We start from the raw sequence: 22,877 nt of genomic DNA, 5'->3' as shown, positions 1-22,877 counted from the left end.
TATATGAACCCAATAAGGGTGAGTTGTGCGATTCCAACTCAAATAAACCAAGTGCTGAAAATGTAATATGTACTCAATAAGCCAATAAACATATAAATAAAAACATAAATCAGTGCAATCACACCACAATAATAAATTAAATTCTGAAAACTTTTCCTCAGAATTATACAATACTGTCCCTTTTTAACACGTGACCCAAAAGTATGCAATGTGCTCTTCAGTGCTCAGTCTTGATATGCTGTTCCACGTGAATCCCACATGGAAACTATTGACACACCAACACTCTGTGTTCCTTTCCCAATTTATAAATAAGATGAACTCTCACATTAAACATTGGGACCTGGATACCATTGCTCCATACTGTGCTTTTCCCCTTTAAGGGGATATAGGTAATAGCATCACCTTGTCTCCTCCACTGCACAGTAGGTCCTATTAGCGCCCCTTACCTTTAAAAGATGGCATAACACCACTCCATCTCCTCCACACTGCAAGTAGGTACAGATATATCCTCCAAAGATAATATGAAAACTAATAGTACTTAGCCCTGTGACAAAGTCTTGATGACAAAACATGTCGGGTGGAGCTGTACTTGCAGAGTCTTTAAAGGGTTACAACATGAGAAAATGTGCATGTATTGCAGAGATGTACTACATACTATTTTTTATTTTATTTTGCCCAGACATACACTTTAAAAAAAACAATCAGTTGGAATTGGATCTCTCACCTTTTTGAACACCAGCCAACTTATTCATCAAATAAGACTTTCCAGTACGATACATTCCAACAATGGCCACCACAATCAATGGCTGAATTATCTTGCACAAGATATCTACCGCTTCATCATTGACTCGGAGGCTTCCATTTTGGAGATTTTCAATCAGACACACTGGAGCCTCCATTTTGTTATCCTACCTAAAGACAAACACAGGCATGTTGATCATATTTAAAGTGTCTCCAAACCAAAAATGTGTACAGTGTACGTCAAGCAGGTATGAACCTCTGGGTTAGATTGAACTTGAGTTGGAGGCAACCCCTAGTGATTCACAGTTTGGGAAAATTACTAACTATTGTGGCCATCCACCACTATACTATTATTACTATGTGCCAAGTAACTTAGAAGGGCCACTAATGGGGGTTTCGTGCCAGCCCCCTTCCGTATAAAAGGCAGGTTTACCAGCAGCCTTTTTCAGTGTGTGCTGGAGACTTGGAGCAGATAGGGAGAGTTGACATTGAGTGAGTAGGTAGAGACTGTAGCTGCTACACAGTGCTAAAAAGTATTTTGCTTTACACAGTGCTGTATTCTTTTACATTTTACAGGAAGAGATAGATTCTGCTATACAGTGCTGTATTGGTTTCAATTTTTCAGGGTAGAGGGGTATATAGTGCTATACACTGTAACACACAGTGCTGTATGGTGATACATAACTGTCAGTTGCAGTGTGGTGGGCTACACATGGGTGTATCCCCCACCATGTACACAGAGACCCAACAGTTTTTTTGAAATGACCTTTTTGGGTGTGTAGTTATTGTTTACCTGCTGGGCCCCCATTGCATTTTTTGAAATGCTGTAAAGTAAGAATGCTTTTAGAAATATATATTTTAATTGTTTATTTTTTATCAATTTACAAAATGTAAAGTGAGCAAACAGAAGAAAAATCTAAATCAAATCAAATTTTGGTGTGACCACCCTTTGGCTTCAAACCAGGATCAGTTTCTACACTTGCACACTTTGTACACTTGCACAGTTGGGGATTATGTACGATTAGAGTCAGGTGTATTATTAACCAATTATACTAATCAGGTGCTAATTTCAATTTCATATGTAGGTTGAAACAGTCATTAACTGAAATAGAAACAGCTGAGAAGGATGCTTGAAACTGGGTGGGGAACAGCCAAACTACTAAGGTGAGGTTGTGGAAGACAGTTTTTATGTCACAGGTCATACGTCATGCCAAGACCAGGGGCGTAACTACCACCATAGCGACCCATGCAGGCGCTATGGGGCCCGCAGCCAAGTGGGGCCCAGTGAGGATAAGAGCACCGCCGGCACAGTCTCCCAGCCAGGGGAAGAGAGAGGAAAGGAAGAGGCGAGCTGTCCGTATCAGCAGAGAGCTGAATTGCCCGATGTAAGAGCTTTCATTAGAACTTCCAGTGTTCCCGGGTCTCACGTCACATAGCTCCAGCTTTTGGCCCGGTGCCTTTGATAGACAGAACGCCGATCCAATGCGGGACATGTGACGTCATCAAGGGCGTCGGGCCAAGAGGTGGGGCTATGTGACGATGAGCCCCGGGAAGAAAGGAAATTCAAATGAAAGCTATTACAGCGGGCAATCCCGCTCTCTGCTGATCCAGGTGGCTTGCCTCTTCCTCTGCATAGGTGAGGCTGTATGGGGCACAGGCAGACCAGGCTGTATTGGGCACAGGTCACGCTGTATGGGGAACAGGTCACGCTGTATTGGGCACAGGTCACGCTGTATTGGGCACAGGTCACGCTGTATGTGGCACAGGTCACGCTGCATTGAAACTAGGGCAGCTGTGGGGGGGGGGGGGCTGTTTGCAGGGGGGACCCATACAACATTTTGCTATGGGGCCCTGCTATTTCTAGTTACGCCACTGGCCAAGACTGAGCACAACAACAAGACACAAGGTGATTATACTGCATCAGCAAGGTCTTTCCCAGGCAAAGATTTAAATAGAAAACATATTTGCCCCATTGGGACTTTTAATGCAGACTAAGGACTAGTAGAAAAGTATAACAAGTGTGTCGGTGGCTTGGAGCTCGAGGGGAATGGAAGCTGTTTAGCTGAGCTCTGCACCTCCGTGACTCAGAAACCCCTTACAGCACTGATAAAATCTGCGATAGGGGCAGAAGAGACAGCTTGCTCACAAACCAAAGACAACACAGATCGCAATCCACCCCGGGATCAGACGGCATTCCAGAGAAATTTGAGCCAAAAGCTCAGAGGACACAGGCAGAACATCAGAGTAAGGGGAATTCCAGAACATATAGAAACTGCACAAACTAAATCAACACTACAAGCAGTTTTTAATGATTTGCTAGATCGCCCTAAGGACACTGATATTGAGTTTGTCCGAGCTCACAGGGCTCTAGCACCTCGTCCCCCAGACACAGCTCCTCCAAGAGACATAAACTGCTGCCTGCAGAACTTCCCATTGAAAGAGGAGATATTAAACAAAGCTAGACGTAATGAAAGGATCCTGTTTGAAGCACATGCTGTGACACCGTTCCAAGATATATCACACATTACATTGCAGAACAGACGAGCCATGCGTCCCATGACTACTGCATTAAAAGAAAAAGGCATACCATACCGCTGGCGCTTTCCCTTTGCCTTGAATGCCACATATGCAGGGAAACAACACTACCTAAGAATACCTGAAGATATACCAACATTTTTTGAGCAGCTACAACTTCCTTTGATTGATTTACCAGAATGGTACAAGGAATTTCGCACCCCACCACAAAGATCATCTCCACCCACAACTCCACAAGCATCACCCTCCAGACCCTCATCATCCAAAAGCTAAGGCTGACAAATATACAGGATCCGGATCAAACAGATCATTCTACACCTCCAAGGCATAAAGCTACAGGGTAATGTGTGCTTTACATCACTTACACTCTGTCTGACTCTCCAGTATCTACCAGAATATTTGATCTGACATATGCAGCTCTCTTCACAAAACCAGCCATAATAGGAGTGAGAACTTACTTTGACACCTCATGGCAGGGGCGGACTGATAACTCATGGGGCCCCCGGGCAATAGGAGATTATGGGGCCCCCAGGCAATCAGAGATTATGGGGCCACACAGTATACACACACACACAGTATACAATCACACAGTATACACATACATGTACACACAGTATACACAGACAGATGTAAAAAAAACACAGATTTATACATACTGTCCCTGGTTTTACTGAGGCTGGCACCCCTGATGGGGCCCCCTAGTGGCCCAGGGCCCTCGGGCAGTGCCCAAGTGGCTCAATGGTCAGTCCGCCCCTGCCTCATGGCAGTTGTGAACACCCGACTTCATCAGATCAACGTTTAATCTCCTGACTCTGGGAGTTTCTCAATAGGATCGCTTTAGATGCTTTTGAATCCTTATAAGATCTTTTCAACAAGGGCGACATCTAATGGAAGGATTTGGAATGACACAACAAAAACTCCCTTATAAGCAAACATACATATGGCATGTTGCACCTATAACATACCTAATGCGATTTAAGGTTCATTACCCTGAAGGTTTTTGGTAGAAAATGACTGCCGCCTTTTATTTTTCATTTTTTCTTTTTTCCTTTGGTGTTATCATAACCATGTAAATGAGTATTTGAGTTTAAGGCACGACTAGAAGGAATTGATGATAAAAAATTTTTACCTCCCTTCAACAACTAACACAAAAGAGGTGTTTTAAAAAAAAAATCTTTTATGTAAAGGTGACACCTATTAATGAAAAGTGGTAACACATTAAGTGATTAATAAGTACAGAACAAAATTCGAAGTGCATTGGTTTAGCTCCTCAGTTTCTTTCACCCACTGTTTATCCTTTTACCTAGTATTAGACTACATGTTGGTCTGTACACAATACATAAGCATTTAGAGAAAGATATAAATAGAAGACCAACATTAAGACATATTTGACATTTATTGAAAATTTAAATATGTCTGAACAAAAATTTGTGAGCGGAAAAATGAACTCATTATGGTTCGGGTCAGCCATGAGCTGCCGGGGAGGCATTCATCCGATTGACTTCTGACAGATTGTCAATAATTAACCACTTGCCGTCCGCCCTATTACAAAATGACGGCGGCAAAGTGGTTTGATATTCTTGACCGGACGTCATATGACGTGATCAGGAATATTGAGCCGCTGCGCGCCCCCGGGGGCGCGCATCGTGGCGATCGTTGCTGCGGGGTGTCAGTCTGACGCCCCGCAACACAGATCTAGGTAAAGAGTCTCTGACGGAGACTCTTTACCATGTGATTAGCCGTGTCCAATCACGGCTGATCACGATGTAAATAGGAAGAGCCGGTAATGACAGAAGCGAGTAGAGAGCCGATCGTCTGCTCTCCTGACAGGGGGGGTCTGTGCTGATTGATTATCAGCACAGCCCCCCCTCGGATCCCACCCAGGACCACCAGGGAAGCCGCCCAGGACCACCAGGGAAGCCGCCCAGGACCACCAGGGAAGCCATCCACACTGGACCACCAGGTATGCCCCTATACCCCCAGAGAAATACCACTATGTGCCCAGGCAGCTGCCAATCTGTGCCCAGGCAGCTGCCAATCAGTGCCCACTCCAATGCCTACCACTGCCAGTGCCACCAGGGATGCCCATCAGTGCCTCATATCAGTGCCATGTATCAGTGCCCATCAGTGCCACGTATCAGTGCCCAGCAGTGCCGCCTATTAGTGCCCAACAGTGCCGCCTATCAGTGCCCAGCAGTGCCGCCTATCAGTGCCGCCTATCAGTGCCACCCTATCAGTGCCCAGCAGTGCCGCCTTTCAGTGCCCATCTGTGTCACCTATCAGTGCCTATCAGTGCCAACCAATGCCACCCAGAGCCACCCATGAGTGCCCATCAGTGCCACCTACCAGTGCCCATCAGTGCCGCATATCAGTGCCCATCGTCAGTGCCCGTCAGTGCCCGTTTATTAGTGCCACCTCATCGGTGCCGCCGTATCGGTGTCTGTCAGTGCCGCCTTATCAGTGCCCATCAGTGAAAGAGAAAACTTACTTATTTACACATTTTTTTAACAGAAACAAAAGCAAAACTTTTATTTTTTCCCAAATTTTCGGTCTTTTTTTATTTGTTTAGCAAATAATAAAAACTGCAGAGGTGATCAAATACCACCAAAAGAAAGCTCTATTTGTGGGAACAAAATGATAAAAATTTAGTTTGGGTACAGTGTGGCATGACCGCGCAATTGTCATTCAAACTGCAACAGCGCTGAAAGCTAAAAATTGGTCTGGGCAGGAAGGTGTCTAAGTGCCCGGTATTGAAGTGGTTAAGACAGTTCTGGTAGCACGATGACAGATGTGTAGTGATGCCTTGTGTGGCGCACTCTTGGGGGAGACTAGAGATTAGAGTTTACGTAATTAATCTTATTTTATTTACTTTAGATATACAGACACACACCCGCCCGCCTTATAAGAATTAACCATCTTAGGGGGCATTTGGGGGATTTGTTAGAGGAATGGTGCATGGATGTTGCTGTGCACCACTGCTCTCGTTGTTACAAGGTTATATAAATTCATGATACTGCCCAATGGCTGGAAGGGGATCATGACTCATTCCATTTTTATATGCTGTAAGCTGAGTCACGGGAGTCCATACACACTTTAGTATTTACCACAGATTAACTGATCAGGTTTTAAGATTTTGTTACCTCCTGATCACTTATAGTAACTACCTCCCACTGCTCCCACCAGTGGATGTGCGTTGGCATCTACCAACACACATCCACTACACTTTTCTCCCTAGGCTAAGACCTGGAGACGTGTTTACTACCTCTTATTACTCGTGACACTCATCTAGAGAGTTACTAAACTTTATTTTCCTTTCATTTTTTTTTTTCTTTTCTTTTTCTTTCTACTTTTGTTTCACAAACAAATAGGTAATAACCTATAATATATCAAAATGTCATATACAATGATCGATAATCATTCTTTTGTAATATCTCACAACGTCAGGGGCTTGAGCATACCAGAAAAAAGAATATCGTTACTTCGAGAACTACATAAAGCTAAACCAGCGGTGGTGTTTCTCCAGGAGACTCATTTGAAGACAGGTAACATCCCCAAACTACACGACAAACAATACACACAAGTGTTCCACGCAACCAATTCCATATCCAAATCCAAAGGAGTTTCCATTCTATTACACAAGAATTCAAAGATTGTTATCTCACAACAACTGACAGACACAGAAGGAAGATATATCTTCCTCAAAGGAAATTGGGCAGGGACTCCAATTACGTTGGCCAACGTCTACTTTCCTAACTCTGCGCAAATCACATTTTGCCAACGAGTAATTGATGAACTAAAAAGCTTCGCGACAGGCTGTATTGTATTTGGAGGGGACTTCAACCTAGCACTGAATCCCCTACAGGACACTTCAGATGGCAAATCTAGTGTGCCGTATAAAAAATTAAGAGGAATCAAAACACTCCTTGCCTCTCTCACATTAATAGACTCGTGGTGTACATGTAATCCAACAGGGAAGGATTTTACATATTTTTCAACATTACATAACAAATTTACACGTATTGATTATATTTTTATCTCACAAAGAGACTCACCCCTCCTAAAATCAGCTAAGATTGGAATAAAGACCTTCTCGGACCATGCACCCATATCTATGACTCTACATAAAAAGGCTATAAGGCCCAGAACTACAAATTGAAGGTTAAATCCTTCTCTGCTTACTGATATGGCAGACACAAACAAAATATCAGAAACGATTAAATATTACTTTAAAGAAAACAAGTCAGAAGACATAATACCTATGAACATTTGGGAAGCTCACAAATGCGTGGTCCGAGGGGAATTTATCAGGTTGGGGGCTGCAAAAATGAGAGAAGCAGAAAAGGAACACATGGCTTTAACACAGGCCATAAGAGATATGGAAACCAAACATAAACAATCTTTAGTGATTGAAGCAGCCACAACTCTACTTGAATTAAGGAAAAAACTACAGTCCATCGTGAACCTCAAAGCCCAAAGGATCCTTTTTTCGCAAAAGGGGTTCTTTTATGAACATGGAGACAAATCAGGTACATTTTTAGCAAAAGTTTTGAAGGAAACCTTATTATCTACAAACATATTGGCCATTAAGACCAAACAAAATCAAATTACTAATGATACTCAAAAGATTGCCCAAAGTTTTCAAGAATACTATACAGACCTATACAACTTACCTTCTACACATAAACCCAAAGACCTTATAGGATCAAGAAAAGAAATAATTCACAAATTCCTTACAGACAGTGGCCTCCCCATTCTGAAAGACATAGACACACAAACATTAGAAGAACCGATAACAGAACACGAAATGATTGAAGCCATTAAATCCCTCCAATCAGGGAAAAGCCCCGGACCAGACGGCCTCACAGCCCATTATTACAAGACCTTCTCCGACATTTTGATACCACATCTTCTCAAAACATTGAACTCCCTAAAAAACCCACATGACATCTCTGAAGACTTTCTGAGAGCACATGTAACAGTTAGGGATGAGCTTCGAGTTCGAGTCGAACTCATGTTCGACTCGAACATTGGCTGTTCGCAAGTTCACTGAACAGCGAACAATTTGGGGTGTTCGCGGCAAATTCGAATGCTGCGGAACACACTTTAAAAGTCTATGGGAGAAATCAAAAGTGCTAATTTTAAAGGCTTATCTGCAAGTTATTGTCATAAAAAGTGTTTGGGGACGGGACTTCCCTGTGGCATTCCCTGTGATGTCACAGGGAAGTCCCGTCAAGTCACCGTGCATCAGAGGGGGGCGGGGTCACCGGGTGGCCCCGCCCCCCGTTATTTAAGAACCGTCAGGCGAGGAGACGCCGTCACACAGCGGGAGCCTCCCTCCATGCCAGCATGGATGCGGAGCGGCCCGGAGAAGAAAATGAAGAAGAGAAGAAGAGAAGAAAAGAAGAAGAGAAGAAGATGAAGAAGATGAAGAGAACAGCGGGAGCCTCCCCCTATGCCATGGGTGCGGAGCGGCCTGAGGAGAAGAAGATAGAAGATGCCGCGGAGGAGATGCTGGACGAGAATGCCAGAGGAAGAACCAGAAGAGCCAGAAGAACCAGAAGAAGAAGATGAAGGAAGATAGAAGAAAGAAGAAGCATTTAAATAAAGGAATTGTCAAAAATTGTCTCTTGTCATTTTGAAAATTTTTGACAGTTTTTTAGTGAAATGGTAGGGGTACTTTTGTACCTCCTTACCATTTCACACAGGGGGGGGCCGGGATCTGGGGGTCCCCTTGTTAAAGGGGGCTTCCAGATTCTGATAAGCCCCCTGCCCGCAGACCCCCACAACCACCGGCCAGGGTTGTGGGGATGAGGCCCTTGTCCTCATCAACATGGGGACAAGGTGTTTTGGGGGGCTACCGCAAAGCACCCTCCCAATGTTGAGGGCATGTGGCCTGGTACGGTTCAGGAGGGGGGGCGCTCTCTCGTCCCCCCCTCTTTTCCTGCGACCTGCCAGGTTGCGTGCTCAGATAAGGGTCTGGTATGGATTTTTGGGGAGACCCCACGCCGTTTTTTTTTTTTTTTTGGCGCGGGGTTCCCCTTAAAATCCATACCAGACCTGAAGGGTCTGGTATGGAATTTAGGGGGACCCCCACGTCATTTTTTTAAAAATTTTGGTTCGGGGTTCCCCTGTGCCATTTTTATCAATGAACTTCTATGTGTATTGTCGGACCAGCAATGCAATAGCCGCGAGTAGTTTTAAATGGCTTCTTTCCTTCGAAATGTCATTTTGCTGTCAGACTGTTCTAAACACAGGAAACATGCGCCCCTTTACAGGCATACTATAGACACCCCCCAGCTACGAAATTTAAAGGGATATTATACTTTTATTGTTTGACTTTAAGCATTATTAAAATCACTGCTCCTGAAAAAACGGCCGTTTTCAAAACTTTTTTTGCATTGATACATGTCCCCTGGGGCAGGACCCAGGTCCCCAAACACTTTTTATGACAATAACTTGCATATAAGTCTTTAAAATTAGCACTTTTGATTTCTCCCATAGACTTTTAAAGGGTGTTCCGCGGCATTCAAATTTGCCGCGAACACCCCAAATTCTTCGCAGTTCGGCGAACTTGCGAACAGCCAATGTTCGAGTCGAACATGAGTTCGACTCGAACTCGAAGCTCATCCCTAATCCCTACTTAACCTTGATCTAAAAATTCATACGAAAATATTAGCAAACCGATTAAGACCATTACTGAATCAATTAATAGAACCTGAACAAGTGGGATTCATGCCTGGCAGAGAGGCCAAAGATAATGTAATTAAATCCATGAATCTCATACATAAAATACACATAGATAAACACGAAGGCATGTTATTATCAACCGATGTGGAGAAGGCCTTCGACCGAGTGTCGTGGGACTTCTTATTTGCCGTATGTTCCCATATCGGTTTAAAATCACATATGTTAGCTTGGATAAAGGCCTTATACTATAACCCAACAGCCCAAATTAAAATAAATGGAACATTATCTGACAAAGTAAGAATTCAAAATGGGACAAGACAGGGATGTCCATTATCACCCCTACTATTTATTCTCACCCTGGAACCACTAATTCGCATTATAAATAAAATACCTGACATTCATGGTTTCAATGTCAAAAACAAAATATATAAATGCGCAGCTTACGCTGATGATTTACTATTCTTCATATCCCAACCACATATTACCATGCCCAACCTATGTAATGTATTTTCCCAATATAGCTATATATCAAACTTCAAAATAAATTACAACAAATCTGAAGTGCTGAACCTAACACTTAGGGAGGCTACATTAAATAACACAAAAAACAACTGCAAATTTAAATGGGAAACAACATCCCTCACTTACCTGGGAATACAATTAACCCCAAAGTTGGATTCCATGTATAAAGCCAATTTTCAACCACTTTTAAAAAATGTCACCAAAGATTTAGAAAAATGGACAATGAAGTACTTCTCGTGGTTTGGTTGGGCAGCTATAATTAAAATGACAGTTTTGCCCAGAATACTATACTTCTTCCAAACAGTACCCATAATACTACCTTCAAGCTTCTTTAAATCCCTACACTCCCTGCTAAGAAAATTCCTTTGGAACTCCAAAAAACCTAGAATCAGTCTAAATTTACTTACTATGAACAAACAAAATGGAGGCACGGGTTTTCCTTATTTTAAAAATTATTACCTAGCTACACAATTAACTAGAATCATAGATTGGACAGGCCACAAAGAGAATAAAGATTGGGTGGGACTGGAAAATAACATAGGACCTATTCCGATATCATATGCTCCATGGATTCCTTGGAACCTGTGTCCGAAACAATTATCACAACATCCTCTCATAGGGGCAACATTAAAAACCCTACAAACAATTAATCAGAGACATTTACTTACCTCCTCACTAGGGCCACTAACTCCACTGACAACAAACCCTGACTTCCCCTCAGGAATGGTTGGTTCCATCCAATCACTTTACAACAGAAACACTCCACTTCTAGTCGCACATTGTTTAAAGAACAACAAAATCAAGTCTCAAGCAGATCTACAAAAAGAAATAGGACAAACACCACTACATTTCAAGGAATACCAACAAGTACATGACTTCATCATGAACACTCAGAGACAAAAACATTTCTTTAGACCCTTAACACCCTTCGAAACGATATGTTTTTTGGCTAGTACGACCACTAAGAACATAGGCTGATTACAAAGCCATCTTGTTGGTTTCGCTAGTAAAATACTCTATCATTAAATTCAGTTATATACAGTTATATTTTTATATGATACTCATGTACAAATGTTAGTATGATTGTACAAATGCTACATTTTAACATCAATAAAAGCTTATTGTTTAAGAAAAGTATAACGAAAAGTATATAAAAACTACCAAAGTTTCAGTATACAATCTAAAAAAATGACCATCCGGTCAGTATTGAATCACAAGATCAAAAACATGACATGATGACATGGGCATTTTATAGAAGAAAGTACTCTAAAACTCGGATATGCTGGAGTACCAAAATGGCCTGTATAAGGTAAAGGGCCAGTCCTAGGAGGAGTTCACAAAGCAATCCAGTTATCAATAGCTTCCCACAATTGGCAAAGATTTAAAAGCAGACTGTGGTTTCCAGATGTGCTTTTCAAGCTCTTTTACAAAAGCACAAAGAAACGGGAAATGTTGAGGACCATAGATGCAGTGGTTGGCCAAGGTAACCTAATGCAGCAGATGAGAGACACATCATGCTTACTTCCCTTCAACTTCGGAAGATGTCCAGCAGTGCCATCAACACAGAACTGGCAGAAACCAGTGGGACCCAGGTACACCCATCTACTGTCTGGAGAAGTCTGGGCAAAAGTGGTCTTCATGGAAGAATTGTGGCCAAAAGCTATACCTCTGACACGGAAACAAGCCTAAGTGACTTAACTATGCACAAAAACACAGGAACTGGGGTGCAGAAAAATGGCAGCAGGTGCTCTGGACTGATGAGCCAAAATTTGAAATTTTTGCCTGTAGCAGGAGGCAGTTTGTTGGCGAAGGGCTGGAGAGCGATACAATAATGAGCGTTTGCAGGCAACAGTGAAGCATGTTGGAGGTTCCTTGCAAGTTTGGAGCTGCATTTCTGCAAATGGAGTTGGGGATTTGGTCAGGATCAATGGTGTCCTCAATGATGGGAAATACAGGCAGATACTGTACTTATCCATTATGCCAGTGGGGTCACTTTGGGGGTGCAGGGGGTGTGGTCAGCACCCGAGTGACACCAGTCAGAGAGGTGACACCATCAAGTAGATATATATGTATATGTGAAGGGTCCCTTTTATGAATATATATGTGTATGTGAGGGGCCCCAACTGGAATTAGGTGACAACACAGGAGGAGTAGCAGTGACCTCTGAGGAGGGAAGACATGAATGGTCGGTTCTCTGTTTATCCTACCTCCCGTCCTCCCATTGCAGGATAAGCTTGGCTCACTTCTCTTGGACATGATGTGACCACACGGTGTGCGCTCCCCAGTTGTCCTGGTAATGGGTGGTTGTTTACTAGCCTGAGCTGGATGGAGTGATGCCAGCCGGGGAAGAGGTGAGACACCCTTCTGGGGGGATGGTGCAGGGGAATTGTATGCAATGTGAGATTGCGGAGTGTATGGGAATTCAATTTGAAGGTGGCTGTAGGGTAATTATTATTTGTGTAGGGGGTGGGTAATTATAATTGAAGGGGGGCTGCAGGGAAATTATAATTGTGGGGGAAGGGTAAATATTATTGAAGGAGGGCTGCAGGGGAATTATATGTAACAGAGGAGGATATGTGAGGTGTTATAAAGGGGAAGGTGGGGTGACGCCATGTTTTACCACACCAGGTGACACCAACTCTAGTGACGCCACTGCATCATGCCATACCATCAGGAAGGCATGTGATTGGCCCCAATTTTTTTTTTCAAATGTGCTGTAAATCACTTATCTTTTCAACTCATAGTAGTCCCTGTGAACTTCCCTGATGTTCCTTCATGTATATGATGTTCGGTGATGTTCCTTCATGTATAGGATCAGTATTATTTTTGTTATGTTTCATGGTAAACATGAAAAAAATGTAAATAAAGAACGTTTAAAAATATTACTCACATAAACAGAACTTATAATGTCATTCACTCCACCGCTTGGTCTCACAGCGATCACTGCAGCCATTTAGTTCGCACAACGACTTTTCGAAACTCCTCCCAGTGGAGCGCTAACGTAATGGACCAACTCCATTTGATGCGTTGCATCCCAGTGGGACTTCCTCAGAAGCTCAAAATAAAACTGTGCAATTGAAATAAAAATTCAACAATTAAAATGATAACAATCATAATCTCCAATAACCAAATATAAGTGCAAAATAAACTGTGCATATCAAAAAAAATAGCCCACTTGGAAATAATTCCCCATCTTCCAAGACTTTGTCCTAATGTTTCCAATGACTCCTCTGTGTCTTCCACCAAATTCATAAATTAATTATCACAGTGCACACCCTAAGGGATAACCAGGTGGTGTTGACAAATTATCTCAAAATAGGTCAAAATTGGTGTTTTAGCTGGATCCGTTCTCTCTTTACCCCTCCCCCCCCCCCCCAATGTGCAGGCTCTCGTTTCAGTAATTATTCAGAAAAAATTCAGAGGCTTGCATAACATAAAACTTTATTAAACAAAAAAATATAAAATTCACATTTGCTATACAGTACTATTTAAGAAGTGCCTCTGGGACAAAAAATACCTCCAAGCATCAGGAGTGGGGTCACCGATATTATCCTGTTCGATGTGAGGACATCATAGACTGATCCCATTCAACATGTTTTGTCAATAAATTACTTCCTCGGGAGTGGCGTCTGTGCTGTCATCTGAGCAACCTTATATAAAAAAAATGAAGGCCTCCTCCTTCCTATTACAATTAAAAGACAAGTATGAGAATTAGATAAAAAAAAAAAATTCCAATGGAAAAACTTTACAATCATTTTAAATGTACCTTCTTTATATAATGAATACACCTGCCACCAGCGGCGGCCGGTCCATAAGGGGTGCAGGGGCGCCACCCCCTAATCTCCATGCGCCCCCCTCTAATCTTCATGCGGGGTGCCGGACTCATAGGTTTCTATGAGTTTTTTTTTTTTCTGAAGCACATGATTAGAGCCCGAGGCTATAATTGGCTTCAAAAAGGTTGGGCTCTGTCCCCCGAACCCACTTGTGACATTAGCTAATCAGTATTCGCTATTGTCTTTCGGCTTCTCCTCCCTGCCAATCAGGACAGGAGGTAGATCTTAAGACCGGGTTAGCCAGAAGGAGAAGCTGGAGAAACCGCAACCTGGATGGGGTAAGTGCGGACCTGGTGGGGGGGGTTTGTTTTGCCGCTCTCCCCCCCTAAAAAAAATGCAGTACCAGCCACCACTGTCTGCCACTATCCCAGATAGCAAGCAATTGTGCTGCAAGTTTGAAAATGACAGTCATCATTGCATGACCCCAGATCAATTTTCTTTGGAAACATTATGCAAGTTTGCTGCAAGTTCTTGTTCAGTTATGTTGTGCAATAGTCATCCCACCACAGGGGGTCACTGTGACTGAATTTTCATCTTTGCTCCCTGCAATGTGCCCAAGTGTCCAAGTGCTCTGCAAGTGTACAACATGCCAGTAAAAACATGCAGCAAACTAACTAGACTTATGCCCCGTACACACGGTCGGACATTGATCGGACATTCCGACAACAAAATCCTAGGATTTTTTCTGACGGATGTTGGCTCAAACTTGTCTTGCATACACACGGTCACACAAAGTTGTCAGAAAATCCGATCGTTCTGAACGCGGTGACGTAAAACACGTACGTCGGGACTATAAACGGGGCAGTAGCCAATAGCTTTCTCTCTTAATTTATTCTGAGCATGCGTGGCACTTTGTGCGTCGGATTTGTGTACACACGATCGGAATTTCCGACAACGGATTTTGGTGTCGGAAAATTTTATATCCTGCTCTTAAACTTTGTGTGTCGGAAATTCCGATGGAAAATGTGTGATGGAGCCTACACACGGTCGGAATTTCTGACATCAAGGTCCTATCACACATTTTCCGTCGGAAACTCCGACCGTGTGTACGGGGCATTACAATTCAACACTGCCACAAATTTGTGGCAAGTTATCTTTGCTATCTGGGATATTTTCTATTAAAAAATATATTAAAAAAACATTTACTGTACCCCCTATTTGACGAATCCTAAAAATATCACAACTTTTTACCAGCTCCACTGGAATCTAATAGTAACATGGTGATAATATGCATTTTCCCAAAATTATTTTGCAAATATTTGCACATCAGAGAATATTTCAAAAACACAGCATAGCAACTGATGTATCCCATTATTATTTTACACTGGTCCATTCAATACTAAACTGAAATTAAAGGTACCGATCCTACCACTCATTTTTTTTATTTTTGGCTTTGCTATGGACCTGTTTATTTGGCAATAACTTTGTATATATAATAACTGTATACCTTGCCACCGGCGTTCAACTATCATTTTTATCAAAAAAAGAATTTGGTTCCACAGAATCAATAACATAGAGAAAATAGAAGAACTCATTAGCATCTCACAGGAAAAAATATCCAAATTCACCTCGATATGGTATAATTGGATACAATTTAAATCTTCCTCTGCATACGAAGCAGTAAATGTATAAATACAGAAAACACAACCTCACAATAGAATACATCTGATACTAGAGGAAGGGAGAAAAGAATAAAGAAAAGAGAAAAATTTAGCACAAAATGAACCCCTAACCCCACACCCCTTTCACCCCCCCCCCTTTTTTTATTTTATTACTTTAATTTCTTTTAAAGACAGTCCTAAACTGGACTGTATAAACTGTTTCTTAATTATACTAAGAACTCATTTTCCAGACACAGAATGTTATTGTATCTGAATGTAATCTATTGTTCGAATGTTACAATGGAATGCTGTATGCGATTCTTACTTTCACTCAATAAAAATTTATGAAACAGAAAAAAACAAAAAACTTTGTCATTACTAAAACTAACAAGGTAATACATATATTGTTTTTTAAAGACAAAGAATGCTTACTTTTTATGATACCGTCTTGCAACAATGATTTTTTTTTTCACAATCCTTAGACAATAAAATTCAAGAAAATGTACAGTATGCACTTTTTTTATTTTCTTATTTTGAGTAGTGTTAGTTTCAAAATAAATAGTGTCTGCATTTCATACTGTAAGGCCCCTTTCACACGATCGGACTGTTCAGGTCCGCCTGTCAGTTTTGACGGCGGACCTGAACGGGCGCTCCATGTTAGCCTATGGAGCGACGGATGTCAGCGGAGACAACCGACTACCTATCACATTTTTGAAGGCCCTGGAGCACCAAGACAATAGAAATGCCCACAAAATGACCCCATTTTGCAAAGCAAACACCCCAACGTATATATTCTAGGAGGCATGATGAGTCTTTTGAACATGTAATTTTTTTTCCACAAGTTTTTGAAAAATGTGGAAAGAAAATGAAAGTTTTTTTTTTTTTTTTTACACAAAGTTGTAAGATATTTCTAACACATAGCATGTACATAGCAAAAATTACACCCCAATATATATTCTGCTACTCCTCATGAGCATGGAAGTACCACATGTATGAGACTTTTACATAGCCTGGCCACATACAGAGGACCAACATTCAAGTAACACCGTCAGGCATAAATTACACATTTCATTTCCTGACTGCCTATCACATTTTTGAAGGACCTGAAACACCAGGACAATGAAATTAGATGTGGCAGATGATTTTATTTATTTATGTAAAACCTTTATTCCTTATTTTTTTTTATTATTTGTGTCTGTCTTATGCTAATTAAAAACAAAACAAAAAAAAATACCTTATACAGGGCAAAAACCTTTGCTCATAGGAAACTGGGTGTATAAATGTTATATGCTTAAAATATTTAAGGGTGGGCAGATAAAAAGTTGATTGTGGTAAGATTGTTGTCACTCTGTTACATGGTTGAATTAAATAAAGTATTAAAGAAAAAAAAAGAAAAAGTATGTTCTGAATATCTGACTTTTAATCCTGTACTTGTAAAAATATGTTGGCACAATAGAAGGGGTATGAAAAATAATTATTTGTTTTTTGAATCAGGAATGTTGTATACTCTTATCTTACATTTAGAGTTAGGGGGTGATGATATTGGGCAGAAAATGACTAAAGCTAAACACAAACTTCATTTGGATGACTGTGATAATTTTTTTTCTGAAATCGTCTCTAGACTGACATGGTTTGATTTTTTGCCATATTAAGACCTCTTGAAGAAATGTGAAAGAGTTAATAGGGCGCTTGAGAAATTTTTGTCATCAATTGGTGGTTTTACTTTCCGACATTTCAGACTTGAAGGATTTACACCCAGAATTTAGAGATGTGATGGTGTTTACCTCTCTGACATAAGGTTGGACATACTTTCCAAATAATTTCTAAGCAGCTGTTCAGGGAGGTAGGTTGGGGTCAGGTCTGTTTTTTTTTTTAACAAACCTGGCTTTTGGGGGGACGGTTTCAGTATTTTTCTTATGTTATTTAGCCTGAGTTGTGGTGATGTTTTTTTTTTTTATTATTTAAGTCTTTATGCCTTGCTGCCTACAATCCCTTGAGGAAATGTTTCAGAATAGACTCTTTTTTATGATACGCTCTGTTCTATTTGGACTTATATTTGGTTATTGCAGATCATGATTGCTATAATTTAATTTATAATTCTCATTAATGTTTATTTATTCATCTGCGCCTGATAACAGCTCATCTTGCTCCATTATATTCATTTATGTTTATTTACTCTTGCTACCATGTAAACCTTTTCGATACCTTCTTATACTATATGCATTAGTTGTATATTTGTATAGTTTTTCAATAAAAAATATATTGTGAAATTTTTTTTAAATGATAACAATTTTAATTGCTCTTTGGTTTAGACACTTTCTATGCATAGTTATTATTTATTACGTTTGAGAACAAAAGGGGAACTTATCTGTACACTTACAGCTTTTATTCATCATTATCACTGATAATAAGCACAGTAGCTTAGTTTAACACTTTTAGGTTAGATAGGGAAGCATGGAGGTAAATAAAGTTTTGACAAAATAAGAAAAAAAGTTATCAGTTAATAATTGTTGGGGTTTGGTGCTACGCCCAGTGCTGGATTTATAAGGGGGTAAAAGGGGCCCCCTCTATACAAAATAATATATAAAACAATTATATAAAATATTAAAAATAATTAATAAAATAATTTGGAATGTATAAAAAAAAACATACTTCTTTTATTGAATGTATCTTTGGAAGTAATATTTTGATGGCCATCATCTGTAAACAGTTTAATCCAGATTGGTATATTGTATCGTTTTTAAAAAACAATTTTGGCGGCTCAAGTGAACGATGTTGTCTCATGCATTTGAAAAATCTGCAACTGTCATTGAGAATGTAAACCAACTTTGTGTAAGAGGGGCCCCCAAAACCTGAAGTGCTCTGGGCCCCCCCCCCCCCCCCCAAGCTCTAAATCTGACCTTAGCTATGCCCTTTAATCTTTAGGCAGTAGCCCTAAAGTGCTGTTTTGATTCCCACAGCCCTGGATCCAGGTTTAGGTAGATGATTGGTGAAGAATCTCAGCAACTGGACTTAGTTTGGTTTTAGGGTCTCTCACAAAACAATCGCTTGTGAATAAAAATGGCCATTTTATGATAGTCTGCATCGTAACTGGGGGCAGTATTCATTGATACAGGCTGTGGGGGGGAATGCAACACGTGAGCTGTGCTACTGCAATACTGCAATGTGGTATGTTAAAAACGATAAGGGTAATGCATATAATTTGAGCCATCAATGAAGACAGATTTAATTCCCTCTATAACACAAAGGACTAAAAAAAATACTTATAAAGAAACAACCCCCCCCCCCCCCCAAAAAAAAAAATAATTAAAACACGATCTATGAGTAAACACAGTAAAATACTAAACTGTAAAATAAAAACATCTAATAAATGTCAGACGAGGGCAGCAATAAACATGTTTATAAAATGTTTTTGGGTACTGAACATTTGGACTTGTATAACAAGGAACTGTGAGAGATGAGTAGATTAGCAAAACAGCTTTCTCTCTTATTTCTCTTTATATGAAAATGCAACATTTGTGTATTCACACACTGACTACTGGGTATTGCTCAGTAACTATATTTACTAATTCTACATTTTTGATTCAAATGTAGTTTCCTTACCTCCCTGCAGATCGACAGGGACCTTTCTGCTGCGGAGCTGAAGAAGAAGCTGTTTAATTCTGTGCTGACTTCAGTATATAAGGAAATGAAAGTGAAAACAGCGCACCCTGTATGCAAAATTGGTTGAATGTGTACAAAATTCTGCGAAATCTCTCCGATGCCTCGTAATTCTGCTGTTAGCAACTTTGTTGCCAAAACCTTTTTATTGTTTTATTATTTTTATTTTACAATAAATAAATAATAAATGTGCATTCTTTTACATGAAAATGTTAAACCCTTAAAGTGGTTGTAAAGCCAAGACATTTTTTTACTCTTATGCCCCGTACACACGAGCGGAATTTCCATCGGAAAAACTTGGATGGTTTTTCCGACGGAATTCCGCTCAAGCTTGGCTTGCATACACACGGGTCACACAAAAGTTCTCTGAACTTACGACCGTCAAGAACGCGGTGACGTACAACACTACGACGAGCCGAGGTTCAATGCTTCCGAGCATGCGTCGAATTGCTTCCGAGCATGCGTAGGAATTTTGCGTGTCGGAATTGGTACAGATGATCTGAATTTCCGATCGGAACTTTTTCCGACCGAAAAATTGAGAACCTGCTCTCAATCTTTTGCTGGCTGGAATTCCGCCAGCAAAAGTCCGATGGAGCATACACACGGTCGGAATTTCCGACCAAAAGCTCTCATCGGACTGGCGGAATTTCCACTCGTGTGTACGGGGCATGCCTTGCAATAACGTTAAAATGTCCCAGTATTTTTGTCAACCTCTCACCCTCAATGCTTACCTGAGTCCTCACTCGATTCAGCACTGTGCCCATCTGTCGTAGCTCTCTCCACACTCTCCGAGCAGGTAAGTATAACATGCTTGTTATTTAAAAACAATATCTAAATCCCAACTCTAGGCAAAAAAATTTTTTCTCGTTCAGTGGGGCTGTGCCCAAACTGTATGGGTTAACTGCTCATTTTTTTCTAGGATAGAGGAGAGTGGAGATATACTTACCCGACTTTCCCAGCATAAGACAGGTCCAGCACCCCTGCTCTCCAGTGGTCTTCAATAGTGGACTATTCCCAAAGTCATCATGCCCAAAGCAGGCTCCATAGACCTGGAACGGTCCACCACTGGACTGTGGGGGAGCCCTTGTTTTCTGTAAGCTCGAAAGGATCGGGTGAGTTTGAGCTTTCTGCTCACCCCTAGACAATACGAGCAGTTGACCCATGTAGTGCGTCACAGACCCACTGCATGGGGGGAAAATGTTTTAGCCTGGAGACAGGCGTTAAGCCTTTACAAACAATTTAAACATTATACATTTTTCTGAAAGCAGGGACCCTGGAGAATAAAAACCAAGGTAGCTGCAAGTTTTTATAATGTTCTATATTTAAGTGCTTGTTTAGCAAGCCTATGTTTTCAGTACAAAATACAAACAAACTGACTTTAGTGCACTCAAACACCAAAAAAATCCTTCAAATTTTTTGTAAAATATAGAAGGTGAGACAAATGTCAGGACTCAAAAATGGGTGGTCCGCAACAGGGTGTCACTCTCTTGGGGGAGACAATAAGAAGGTTGGTCGAGCTTTGTTATTTTTTTATTATTGGTACTTATATAGCACTTTACATCTTACCCACATCTCCCACATATATATTATACATTCAAATCAGTTCCTGTCCCCAAGGACCTTACAATTTAAGGTCCCTAACTTACATTCATGGGCCAATCTCAAAAGGAGCCAGTTAACCTACCAGCATGTCTTTGGAGCGTGGGAGGAAACCCACACAAGCACAAGGAGAACATGCAGACTCCATGCAGGTAGTGCCGTGGCTGGGATTGAAACCAATGACTCCAGTGCTGCCAGGCAGAAGTGCTACCACTTTTAAGCTAGGATCTGGGGGAAGGGGACAAAAAGGAATATAGTATAGTATGCAGTGAGCAAGGGTAAAAGTGGGCACAGAATGATGAAGTCACATGATGAGGTAACGCGTAGGGAGTGGCCGGAGGTTGAAGTGCACCGGAAGTGACGTGAGAGTGGCGTTCAGATGCCTTGTTTGCTGATACATGCTTATTTTTAACATTGCATTGTAAGAGTCCAGCTTTAGTATTAAAATAAACCTTATATGCTTTTACTTACTACACTATTGGAGCTCTCTTTTTCTCCCACCTTTTGCCTTTCACCCTCGTCTTCCCCCTCCCCCCCCCCTCGAGCGGAGGTGACGAGGTCGGATGAGGACTCTGATAGGAAGTCTAGCTTAGGTGGAACGGAGGACCCCCTGGTGGTCAAGGTTGGAACAACGGAACTGATCCCTTTTATTACATGCTGGTTTATCATGTTGTGAAGGTGCTCGTACTTAGAGTGGAACGGAGGACCCCCTGGTGGTCAAGGTTGGAACAACAGAACTGATTCCCTCTATTACATGCTGATTTATCACGTTGTGAAGGTGAGGGCTCTGTGAGCTCATTCTTTGGATATATACCTCTCCCTGCCCACTGTTTTTTACTGGAACTATTTATACATGATTCCTTCTTTTAGACACAATTTTTTGAAGAATACATATGACTTTTTGAAGATCTTATTAAGAGACTACTATTACTCTCCTTGTCATACCCTGGGATTGATTTATTTATGTTTTTTACATTTGCATGGTTTTCTATTATGAAATAAGAAACATTTTAGGTTTACTCATTTATTATTCTTATAGACACTGTTTATTATTATTATTATTATTATATTTAGTGGATATTCATATAATTTTTATTATATATTTTTTATTTTTTTGCTGTAGCGCGGGATCACTTTATGGTTGTTATAGTATAGTATGCAGTGAACAAGGGTAAAAGTGGGCACAGAATAAGGAGGTGGATGGAATGAAGGGGGTAAGGGAGGACTCAAACCAGTTAGCAAGGACATTACAGTATCAATGTCCAATGCAAGACTGTAATCCAATAATAATCAACAATAAAGTAGTAAATGCAAGTACAAAACTAAAAAAGTATGTAAACAAATGCTTGAAGCTAATATCCAAGGATACACTCTGGTCCAGAAGGGCAGGGCAGGTCAAAGAGGTGGAGGAGGTGGAGGTGAATGTGAGAGAGGCAAGACTTGTGACAGTGTGGAGTCCTTATGGTTGGTTCAATAAATACAAAAATAGTAATTTACTGGTGGGTATACGATATAGGCCCCCTAACATAAAAAATGGGGAGGAGTTTTGACTGCTCACAAAGATAGAAGTGGCAAGAAACAAGGCAATAATATTAATACGGGTGTATTCTGCTATCATAATATCGGTTGGGCAAATGGAACTACATGCTAGACTAAGGTTCGACACTTCGCACCTATTGGCAGAAATTTTTATGGGTCA

The 22,877-nt window shown here is 41.0% G+C and overlaps 1 protein-coding gene across 9 annotated transcripts in view; it reads right to left on the bottom strand.

Annotated features, from left to right (window-relative positions):
• The window catches only part of LOC141148189 (guanylate-binding protein 1-like), a 229,852-nt gene extending 210,232 nt beyond the window's left edge, over positions 1 to 19,620 (bottom strand). For 4 of the 9 annotated variants that reach the window (XR_012245180.1, XR_012245181.1, XM_073635388.1 and 1 more), the window contains exons 1-6: positions 19,523 to 19,620; positions 14,003 to 14,167; positions 13,376 to 13,552; positions 11,154 to 11,301; positions 7,947 to 8,029; positions 725 to 912 (exon numbers count right to left, since the gene is read on the bottom strand). Coding sequence is in view for 7 of the 9 variants with exons in the window: in XM_073635388.1 (XP_073491489.1) it covers positions 725 to 899 (175 nt within the window). In the remaining 2 variants the exon portion in view is untranslated. Of the gene's footprint in view, positions 1 to 724; positions 913 to 3,932; positions 4,082 to 7,532; positions 7,552 to 7,946; positions 8,030 to 11,153; positions 11,302 to 13,375; positions 13,553 to 14,002; positions 14,168 to 19,522 lie in introns of those variants that run through there. The other 5 variants (XM_073635392.1, XM_073635391.1, XM_073635393.1 and 2 more) reach the window with 5 other exon arrangements.
• Between the last annotated feature and the right edge of the window lie 3,257 nt (positions 19,621 to 22,877).

This window comes from Aquarana catesbeiana, linkage group LG06 (genome assembly GCF_042186555.1).
Source record: "Aquarana catesbeiana isolate 2022-GZ linkage group LG06, ASM4218655v1, whole genome shotgun sequence".
NCBI lineage: Eukaryota > Metazoa > Chordata > Amphibia > Anura > Ranidae > Aquarana > Aquarana catesbeiana.
Note: the sequence above shows the minus strand (reverse complement) of the source record. Positions and strands in the feature narration are given on the sequence as shown.